Source organism: Dipodomys merriami, unplaced genomic scaffold, assembly GCF_024711535.1.
Source record: "Dipodomys merriami isolate MVZ:Mamm:240054 unplaced genomic scaffold, mDipMer1.0.p SCAF_11, whole genome shotgun sequence".
NCBI classification, from domain to species: Eukaryota; Metazoa; Chordata; class Mammalia; order Rodentia; family Heteromyidae; genus Dipodomys; species Dipodomys merriami.
In genome coordinates, this window is record NW_027202382.1 from 47,774,005 (window position 1) to 47,784,970 (window position 10,966).

General features: G+C 56.6%; 1 protein-coding gene across 1 annotated transcript; it reads right to left on the reverse strand.

Annotated features, from left to right (window-relative positions):
- Window positions 1–4,101: 4,101 nt before the first annotated feature.
- Brd3os (BRD3 opposite strand) lies at window positions 4,102–6,427 on the reverse strand. Its single transcript, XM_070014986.1, has 2 exons — window positions 6,328–6,427; window positions 4,102–5,667 (listed from the first exon to the last, which is right to left on the reverse strand). Exon 2 carries the CDS (start codon window positions 5,153–5,155, stop codon window positions 4,901–4,903), a length of 255 nt encoding a protein of 84 aa, XP_069871087.1. The 5' UTR covers window positions 5,156–5,667; window positions 6,328–6,427; the 3' UTR covers window positions 4,102–4,900.
- Between the last annotated feature and the right edge of the window lie 4,539 nt (window positions 6,428–10,966).

Below are 10,966 nucleotides of genomic sequence, written 5' to 3' on the forward strand. Positions count from 1 at the left end.
CTGGGACCTTGCAGAACCCCTCTTCTCTGCCCCGCTGGGTCTGTTACTTGGAAATTTTTCAAGGCTCTCTGCAGCGGGGCGGTGTGTGAGCGCTCACCAGGAGGCGCTGCGCATCTGGCCCTTTGCCTGATGTGGCCACCTCTCTCCGGGGAGGCTGAGGACGGACGCCGGGCACCCGAGCCGCCCACGGCCCTCTCAGCAGAGGGCTGAGGGGCTCCAGACCGCCGTGCTGCGCTGTGGGGGTGGGCACCGCGGGGAGGGAGGCAGGGCGCCGGTTTCCGGCGGTCCTCCTGAGAAGAGACGAGCAGCTGCGTGCACAGCGTGCAGATTTCCAAACACTGAAACTTTTACCTCAACTTAAGAAAAAGAAAAAAAAACGATTTAAAAAAAAAAGGAGACTTTTTTTGTAAGTTCAACCATTTTCTACGCAAGCCCGGTGTCCTCACCCCTGCGCGCTGTGCGGCCGCGCGCTGCGCCGCTTCCCAGTCATGTATATATAAATACTTTATTTATTAACACCATTGGTCATTTTTTAAAAAAAAGACAAAACCATGAAGAAGTGCATTAAGAGAAGGGGGGGCGGCGTGTGGGGCTGGAAGGGAGCCTGGGCTGCGGCCGCGGCTCTCTGGGTTGGTTGGCCTATTTTGGTTTCTTTGGTTTTTGTGTTTTTTTGGGGGTGTATAAAACTGGGAGATTTAGGAGTGCAGACTCCTTCCAGCTGCAGCACATTCTGTTGTCTTACGTCGTCTGTTCAGTTCTTCTGTATCCACTTGCGGTCTCTTTGGACTGTTGGAAATGGCTTTAGGGAATCCCAGTTCTATCACGTAAGCTTTGTAATCGGAGAGGAAACGATGTATAGTAAACCGAAGTCTTGATTTTTAACTTTCTATTGTAAAAAGTAATAATATACAGAGTTTAACCGAAGCTTCTGTTGGGTTTTGGTTTTGTTGAGAAGCTGAGGCTTTGGAGTGCAGGGTCTGTCTGGTCACGCTCGGGGCACGGTAGCTTTCTGCCGGGAGCACAAGGCCGGCCTCGAGCTGGGCGGGCTCTCTGTGCGCCTGTGCTTGCCAGGGGCGGAGGCGGCTGGGTGGCTCAGGAATCTTCAGTGAGCCAGAGGCGGCAGGGCGGGTGTGCTTCCGTGAGGGCCGCTGGGTGTGTACGTGGGACGCGTGTCCAGGTATCTGGCCCGCTACAGTTCCCGCCAGCGGGAGACGGGCCCATGGACAGCTCCCGGCCCGGGACAGTGTTGCGACAGCCACACCAGCAGCACTTCAGACGCAGCCGAGCGGATGCAGACGAGAGGAGACGGCAGGCTGCCGCGCGCCCACCGCTGGCGGCCTGACACCGGTCGTGTTCAGCCAGTTGGGTAAACTTTTAAGTCAGTTTTGTTTATAATAAAAAGACATGGATTTTTTAAAGTTCCATTTTTTTAAAATTACCCTTGTTTTTCAAAGGTATTTTCTAAGCAGATCTTGAATAGAACGTTTGAACTGTGACCTTAGGAACTGCCGGTGGAGCCTGAGTGGTCTTCACCACGCCAGCAGGCCCGTGGCGCCGTGTCTGTCACAGGTGCCGGCCCCTCCCTCATGCCGGGGCTGCCAGGCGGGGGCGGGGAAGGGTCTGGGGTTCCTGCTGTCATTCATTGGTGCTGTAACCTTTTAAGGCTTTCTGTCCAGACTTTAGGCTGTTTCCCCTCTGTGTTGAGGGCCAGTGGCCCCTCAGCCTCTGGGGTCCCACGTGGCTGCGGGGAACCGCTATGTGCGTCACCTGATGGGAAAGGCTGTCGGGCGCGCACGGGGTGGCTCTGCACAGGCTTCCCTAAGCCAGGGGGAGGGCAGGGTCAGGTGTGACCACCTCGGTGCCCTGGGGGCCCAGGGCGGCTTCAGAGTCGGTGGGTCCCGAGACCTCGCCTCAGCGTGTTCCGTTTGTCCATCTTGGTTTGCCTTCTGCAGCCGTCATCCCGTTTGCAGTCATCTGGGAAAAAAATATCCACATCGCTGTTCCGAATGCCGGCCGGCCTAACACTTCCAGGAAGATTTTTGTTTTTATATTTAAAATGTTACTTTTCTGTATGATGTGCATGCAAGTTGACCGTACCTTTTCTTAAGCTTTTTAGTGCCGTTTCTAGTAGATTCCTGTAAATGTCAGTTACTGAAAATGAGTCCAATGTAAGTAGTTTTAGCTTGTTTTTTGCAATGCCAGCCTCAACACCACAGAGTAAAAACGGTAGAAAGTACTCTTTGATGTTTCTGGTAATCATGGACCCTTCTCCTGGGGTATTTGTTTTGTTTTCATAATAAAAAGGAAAAAAAAAAGGTCATGTGTGCTATCCTAGCATCCCGTGACGCCGGGGCCCCTCAGCTTTGTCTGCGTGTGTCCTGGCCGCCTGTGGTACCCAGAGCTGGGCCGTGGCCCGAGGCCTCTGCAGGGGCCCAACCCCATGGTCTGCTGTGCCCCCAACATTGTCCCCTCTCTCCTCTCTGCCATACTGCAATCTGTACAGGTGATTTCTGTGACAGGCGTCCATTCGGCCCACATGGAAACCACAGCATGGCGGCGTCATGAGCAGGCCCCAGAAGCAACCAGTGCTCAGTGAAGAAGGACCTGAGGCCATGGCTGCGGTCCCGGGCTGTGGAGCAGGTTCCCGCCGGGCCTCGTCCAAGCCTAAAGGCATGTCCATCACCCAGGCTAGGTCAGGTGAAAGCTTGTCACTCCTGCCAACTCTGACCCTGTCCACCCTGACCATCCCCCACAGCATACCCGTCCACCTCTGCCAGATGGCCTCTTCCTGCCCCCTAAGCAGCTTAGTGTCCTCTAAGTGACGGACTGGCCAGTTTGCCAGCCATATCCACGAGACCAGCTAAGTGAGCACTCACCAGTGACTTGTCACCCCGGGTCCCACGCCTGTGGCAGTGCTGTACTCACAGTCTCGGGGGTCTGAGCAGTGGCCCACAGGCACTGCGGATGGCCGCAGCTCACTGCATGCTAAGCAGGACACACTGAAAAGATGCTGATACAAACTACTTAGTGGCTTTGGGGCAATCCCCCAGTGATGCCAGGCCCCAGGCAAGGCCAGTCACTGCAGGCAGGCATTGCACTCGGCAGCTAGCTTAGGTCCCCCAGTCTTGTGTGTCCGCCCAACCGTGACATACGGACTTTCAGAATGGCCTGGGGCAGCCAGCAGGCCAGGGACCACAGGTCACAAGGACTGGACCCAGCATTTGGGCAATGCAGCATGATCCAGTAGATCCACTGCTAGCATGTCTGCTGGAGAATTTACACATGCAGTGAGTAGATGTGGTCAAGATGGCTGTGTGTGTGGCTGAAAGCTGGACTGTGCTTCTGTTAGGTGGGTGGGGCTGCTGCCCAGAGGTCTAATACAAAGGGTCATACTTTGTGTTGCTGAGAATGATGCACAGGTCACATCCTTGCAATCACACGTGGAGTTTTTGTTTTGTGCCAGTGCTGGCCTTGAACTCAGGGCCTTATGCTCACAAGACAAAGCTGGTACTCTAAAATTTGACCCATACATTCCAGCCTTTTGATAGTTACTTGGAAGTAAGACTAGCTTGAAACCTTGATCCTCAGATCTCAGCCTCCTGAGTAGCTAGGATCATGGGGTGAGCCACCAGCCACACATAGCCACATGGTTTTTATGCATACTAGCAACACCTGACAGACTGGCTTAAGGGAGAGAGCACTTTGCTTTTGCTTAGTAGTTTTTTCTTTTTTTTTTTCCTTCTACTTTTGCTTAGTTCTGTGTTGGGACTCTTTAGTAATCATTAGAATTACAGTTATTTAAAAAAAAAAATCAGGTGCTGGTAGCTCATGTCTGTATTCTTAGCCACTCAGGAGGCTGAGACCTGAGGATCATGGTTCAAAGCCAACCCAGGCAGGAAAGTCTGTGAGACTCTAATCTCCATTAAACCACCAGAGAACAGGAAGTGGTGCTGTGGCTCAAGTGGTAGAGCACTCACCTTGAGCTGAAGAGCTGAGGGACAGCACCCAGGCCCTGTGTTCAAGCCCTACACCGACAAAAAGGAAGAAAAAAAAAAAAGGAAAGCCAGGTAAGATGTGTATAAAGACAGCAAACAAAAGGAAGACTCCTAAAGGATGTTTATTTAGAAAAGGAAGGTTTGTGTTGACGTCTGTGTGTCCACACGGTCCTAAGTACAGCAGAGGCTGAGGAAAATAGGCCACAACACAGGGCGGCTGGGGTGGGGGTGGGAGTAGCTACAGCCTCAGTGAGGTGCTAGTGTGCTCTCCCTTCCACTGGAGACCCTTCTCAGACACCTGATGATGAACTTTGCAATCACTGTGGGCAACTCACGTGGAGCTTAAAAGCTAGGGGCTTCCCTAAGGCATTTACAGAGCATTTGCTTGTGAGCCCCGTGTTTGAGGCTGGTGTGGAACGCAGTGCATATGTACAGGCTGCACAGGTAACGGGAGGAACACAGGTTGGGCAGAGCACCTGCTGAGATGCCCTTCTCTCACCCCCCACAGCCCTGCACGTCTGGATCTGAGGTCACACGTGAAGGACATCCAACGTATTCTTAACCAGGCAGGACTTCACCAGAAGCGCCTTGCAACATCTTGGGAAGGTGATTCCTGTAGGGCAGGGTGCTCTTGCTGGGAAGCATGAGAGGAGCTGGGGGGCTGTGCTAGGCCCGGGCACTGCCAGGCAACACCTGGAGGAGGGCAGTGTGTGGGTGACAGCTAGAGAGGGACCCCCAGCTGGAATCTGCGAGCCAACTGTGCTGGTGTGGTGTTGAAGGACCCGAGAGCCCTCTGGGGCGCCTCCATCTTCAGTCCTCGCTCTGGATCTCCAGCAGGGAGCAGAAGCCAGAAAGCTGAAGGAGGGAACTCGGGCTTGATGCGGGCACAGGTTTCCACGCTGGAATTACATAACTGTGCAAAACTTGGACTGGCCCGTGTCCCTGGAAACTTCAAGCTTGTTTCTGTCTCGGACTAAGATGGCCTCGTTTCCATACTGGGAGTACCACATGCTGCGGCTCCTGCTCAGGTACGTCCCGGGAGGCACCGATTCCAGCATCCGCTGCTGCTGTTGCCAGATGAGCAGTGAGGCGTCCCTGTACCGCAGGCGGGCGAAGCCTTCCGACAGGGCCTTCTCTGCCAGCGGGACTCGGCCACTCATCCCCCCACCCGGTTTCCTGCACACCCCCTTACTGTCGCCAGCTGTCTTGGACTATGTTAACTGATGATTGACAATTTTTCCAGCAAGGCGTCCTGCGGAACTTAATGACAGAAGTGAGGGCAAGGGACCACAGACCATATGCAGACAGCGTCCTCGGGAGGGCTGGGGGGCAGACCGCACAGAAACATGCTTAGGAGCTTCCCGAAGCCCCTGCAGAGCTATTCAGCCCACCAGCCAGTCACTGTGGGGCTGTGACCGCGGCCTGGGAAGACATGGCTCTGAGGTGGTGACAGGGCCTCCCTCGTGCTGCTGCTGGGAGGCCTGTCAGGCGTCCAGTGATTGACAGCCAGGTTCTCCGAGCTTGAAGAGAGTCCCCAGCGTCCAGACAGAAGCAGAAGGAAGCCGTGTGCAGCCTGGCGCTGACCTGTCCACTCGGGACAGCAGCCCCCCCACACATGGAGGATCTGGGCCAGCCCTGGGCAGTTTCCTCCTGGCCAGGCTTCTGGACTGGGCTGCGGGGAGAGAGCCGCAGTCAGGTGGCTGGCAGCAGGGGCACCTCGCTTTGGGTCAGAGGTTCTCCGGGGTACCGCGGCCCCGGCCTGGCTCAGTTAGGTGTGCACACGATCCCTGGTTTCCAGCCATCGACTGAGGGTGCTGGGGACTTGGGGGACCCAAATCTCCGAACGTAAAGCAAGAGTCAGGGCGGCTGGGAGGGTAAGGCTCACCCCGGGGGGCGCAGGCGCGCCGCGGGCCTGGGCCGCAGTGCCGGGTCCTCACCCTCGGCGCCCGGCACTCCCCACGCCCGGTACTCACCCCGCAGCGCCTCCCGGCTCCAGCATCAGACACCGCTGGGCCCAAGAGCGACGAAAATGACGTCAGTTGAAAGCGGGCGCGGCCCGGGCGCCTCCACCCGCGTGCAGTGGCCGGTGCGCGGCGCCCTCGCCGCCCCGCGCCCCGCGCCCCGCGCGGCCCCTTCGCCGCCCCGCGCCCCGCCTCCCGCGCGGCCCCTTCGCCGCCCCGCGCCCCGCCTCCCGCGCGGCCCCCTCGCCGCCCCGCGCCCCGCCTCCCGCGCGGCCCCCTCGCCGCCCCGCGCCCCGCCTCCCGCGCGGCCCCCTCGCCGCCCCGCGCCCCGCCTCCCGCGCGGCCCCCTCGCCGCCCCGCGCCCCGCTCACCGCGCGACGACCTCGAGGCCGCCCTGGGCTGCGCGTTGCGCCAGGGCCGGCGGGGCGCAGAGGCCGCAGGGCCTCGTCTCCATGGCAGCGCCGCAGGCGTGGCAAGCGGAGCCCGAGTAACTCGAATCGTCGATCTCCTGAGGGGCGGGGCCGGACTGACTCAGAGGAGGAGCGGGTGGAGGAGGCCGGGAGGACGAGGGGCGGGGTTGGAACGGGGAGAAGGATCTGGAGAGGAGTCGGGAGGAGGAGGAGGAGCCGGAGAGGAGGAGGAGGGGCGGGAGAGGAGGAGCCGGAGAGGAGGAGGAGGAGCGGGAGAGGAGGAGCCGGAGAGGAGGAGGAGGAGCCGGAGAGGAGGAGGAGGAGCCAAGGGAGGAGGAGAAGCGGAGACAGAAGGAACCATGGAGGAGGAGCCGGGAGGAGGGGCGGAGCCTAGAGGAGGCGGAGCCGGGAGGAGGGGCGGAGCCTAGCGGAGGCGGGGGCGGAGCCTAGAGGAGGCGGAGCCGGGAAGAGGGGCGGAGCCTAGAGGAGGCGGAGCCGGGAGGAGGGGCGGAGCCTAGAGGAGGCGGGGCCGGAGGAGGCGGTGCAGCCGGATGGGCGGAGCCTAGAGGAGGCGGAGGCGGGAGGAGGGGCGGAGCCTAGAGGAGGCGGGGCCGGGAGGGGCGGGGCCGGGGCCCGAGGCCCCGGGACCTGCCCTGGGCCCTGGGCCCGCGGTCACCGGGCTGCCGGCGCCTTTTCTCAGGCCGAGCTGCTTGCAGTTGCGGCGCCCGCTGGTCAGCGGCGGCAGGTGTAGACTGGCACTACCTCAAAGCCAGCACTCACTCGTGTCCATCACGCTGCTAGTCAGAATGCTCAGAAGCAAACGCAATGGAATCATCTGTCAGTGGGTGAGTGGGTGCGGAATGGAGTAAGTGCGCGCGCACACACACACACACACACACACACACACACACAGATTATTCTGTCTTAAAAAGAAATTAGCCAGGTGCCGGTGGCTCACGCCTGTTATCCTAGCTACTCAGGAGGCTGAGATCTGAGGATCACGGTTCAAAGCCAGCCCCGGCAAGAAAAGTCCGTGAGGCTTTTTTTTTTTTTTTTTGTCGGTCGTGGGTCTTGAACTCTGGGCCTGAGCACTGTCCCTCAGCTCTTCAGCTCAAGGTGAGCGCTCTACCACTTGAGCCACAGCGCCACTTCCAGTTTTCTAGTGGTTTATTGGAGATAAGAGTCTCATGGACTTTCCTGCCCCAGCTGGCTTTGAACCATGATCCTCAGATCTTAGCCTCCTGAGTAGCTAGGATGACAGGCATGAGCCACTGGCACCTGGCCATGAGACTCTTATCTCCAATAAACTACTCAGAAAACAGGAAGTGCTGCTGTGGCTCAAGTGGTAGAGCTCTCACCTTGAGCTCAAGAGCTGAGGGACAGTGTCCAGGCCAATTCAGGCTCCATGACCGACCAAAAAAGAAGGAAGGAAGGAAGGAAGGAAGGAAGGAAGGAAGGAAGGAAGGAAGGAAGGAAGGAAGGAAGGAAGGAAAAAGAAAGCAATTGAGTCAAGAATTGGTGGCTCATGTCCATAGACCTAACTCCTCAGGAGGCTGAGATCTAAGGATCACAGTTTGAAGCCAGCCCAGGCAGAGAAGTCCATGAGACTCTTTTTTTTTTTTTTTTTTTTTTTTTTTGTCGGTCGTGGGGCTTGAACTCTGGGCTTGGGTGCTGTCCCTCAGATCTTCAGCTCAAGGCGAGCACTCTACCACTTGAGCTACAGCGCCACTTCCGGTTTTCTGGTGGTTTATTGGAGATAGGAGTCTCATGGTCTTTCCTGCCCGGGCTGGCTTTGAACCTCGATCCTCAGATCTCAGCCTCCTGAGTAGCTAGGATTACAGGCGTGAGCCACCAGCGCCCGGCGTCCATGAGACTCTTATCTCTAGTTAAATACCAAAAAGGCCAAAGTGGTAGTGTGGTGAAAGCATGAAGCCCTGAGTTCAAGCCCCAGTATTGGTACAAAAAAAGAAGAAAAAGGAGATGTGGAAGGTTAAAATCTAAAATGGCAAGCATTTGTCTCAGATGCAGAAATGGACGGTCTTGCTCCCTCCCAGTCTGCAGGCACCTTGCCCCCTCCTCCCTCCCCCGCCTCCCCCCTCTCCCCCCCCCCACAGGCGCATGGTCACACATTTCCATTTCCACAGTTCTGGTGTCCCCTTTCCTCCAGCCACTCAGAGGCTGAGCCACCGCAGCCCCCAGCACCTCTGGTCACTCAGGTATCATGTCTCTTGGCCTTGAAAGAAGCCTGTAGCCATGGATGCCCCTGCAGGGCCCCCTGCCGTCAGCCATGTGTTCTCATCCCTCAGTAGCCTGGGCAAGTTTGCTTCCTTAGACAGATGGTGGAGATGGGGTCCCTGGGCGTTGGGGCCAGCAGCCTGGGCTTAGCCTGGAGGAGAGTTGGGGGGCAGGGGGTGCTCCTCTCCCCCTGGATTCCGTGGCAGGCAGTGGGGGGTGCACTGTGGGTGTGACGAGGACTGCGCAGCACAGGTGTGGGTGGGACCTCCCACCTGCATCTTGGATGGGAGGGAGGTGGCTGCTCTTCTCATCATTGTTCCTCCTAGAGCCTCTCTAGGCCTGTGCATGGGGCACCCCTCTGGGGGAGGGGTCCTCCAGAGGGGTTCCAATTCTCAGAAGGCCACGCCTTTGGGCTTTTCCTGACTCAGTCACTCCTCCAGAGGGGTTTGGGCTGGGACCCCTAATGAGTAGGAGCTGCAGTTACTTTTTTCATTTCCCCAGGCCACTCAGATGCAAGGCCAGCGCTGGTAGCCCATGTTGTCCTGATAGCTCCTTCCTGACTCTGACAATCCTGGCCCACCTCCCCGTCATCCCGTATCTCCCTACGCCTCATACTGGATGTGTGCTTGGGAGGCATTTTCTAGCTGGGTGAGTGGGGGTGGTGATGGCTCACCCGTGGGTGGGCGGGGCAGATAGGTGGTTGGTGAGTAGATGCATGGAGTAGCAGATGCGTGAGTGATGGATGGGGGAATGGATGTGTGGGTAGATGGATGGGTGAGTAGATGGATGGATGGGTGAGTGGAGAGAGGGATGGGTGGGTGGATGAGTGGATGGAGGGACAATGGGTGAGGGGATAGACGGGTAGTGGATGGATGGGTGAGTGGATGGGTAGGTGGCTAGGTACATGGGTGGAGGATTGGTGTGTGGACAGGTTGGTTGCAGGGAGCGAAGGTGGGAGGGCAGAGGCAGGAGTTCATGCTGCGTACTGTGTACTTGTGCAGGGAAGACGGCCTGGCAGATGTCACAGGATCGGGACCAAGGAGGCTGGGAAATGGCTCCTTCAGGAGGTGATGTCTGAACTGAGGAGGTATCTCCTTGGTGAACCAGACTTGGGGATCTTCCCCTCAGTCTGATTCATTTAAAAGTCAACACGGCATTCCAGTTTTGGCAAACTTTTAAGTATATTTGAAACAGCTTGGGTACGAGAATCTACTTTTTCAACTGAATTCTATGAAAGCTAAATATAGCTCAGATGCTTCTGATGGGAATTTATGGTTCAGAAGGAAAAATGTTGTCAGTGTAAAATGCACACCACACCCTGAGACATGAGAAGAGCGTGCAGAATGTCTCTTTAATAAGGCTTCTGGTTGATTTCACATTAGAATGGTAGTATTTCCAATAGTGGATGAATCAAGTATGTTACTATCCACTCATAATTAATTACTAGTGATGAAAAGGAAGTAGAGTAGCCTGGCATTGTCACTTATGCCTGTAATCCCAGCCACTCAGGAGGCTGAGATCTGAGGATCAAGGGTTGAAGCCAGCCCAGGCAGCAAACCTCCACGGAACAGCCAAAAACTGGAAGTTAGAGGTATGGCTTAAGTAGTAGAGATAATGTTCAGGCTGAGTTCAAGCCCCAGGACTCCTCCCCCCCCCAAAAAAAAAACTAGCAATAAAAAAGTATATTTTACCTTTCCAAATGCAGTGTAGAAAGCCTGCTGTGGCTCATGCCTATAATCATAGCTACTCAGGAGGCTGAGATCTCAGGATCGAAGTTCAGAGCCATATGAAATGCATCAAAACATCTTCAATTAACCATCAAGAAGCTGGAAGTGCAAGTAAAACTCAAGTGGTAGTACCAGCTTGTGGCAAAAAAGCTAAGGGATAGACCCTGAGTTCAAGCCCCAACACCGGTGTGAACACTCACACACATACACACACACAAACCCCACACGCAATTATCCAGTTGTTCATCTTCTGACTCCACACTGGGCCAGATGGTCTTTTTCCACACCTGTAACTTGCTGAGAATTGTGCCAGCTGAGGCATGCCCATGGCTCTAATGGTGGACTGCAATGGTGTGGTTTAGATGTGAGCAGATTTCCTGCGCCCAGTCATATTGGGAGGGGTCGACCACTCACTTCCTCCTGTGAGTGTGGAGTGGATGGCAGGGCAGGGCAGGGCTGGGGGAGGACTGGAAGGAGGACTCGTGGGTGTCAAAATGGACAGTAGGATGGTTTGAAGGATGGGTGGAGATGTGGGAGGAGAGGAGGGTCAGATGGCTGGGTGGACAGAGGGATGATGGGTTGAGGATGGACAGAAGGAAGTGGAAGGGACCGGTGGAGGAAGGAGTGGATGGGTAGAG

Excerpts from the sequence above, each read along its gene's own strand:
- Brd3os (XM_070014986.1), bottom strand. The coding sequence starts at position 5,155 with ATGAGTGGCCGAGTCCCGCTGGCAGAGAAGGCCCTGTCGGAAGGCTTC.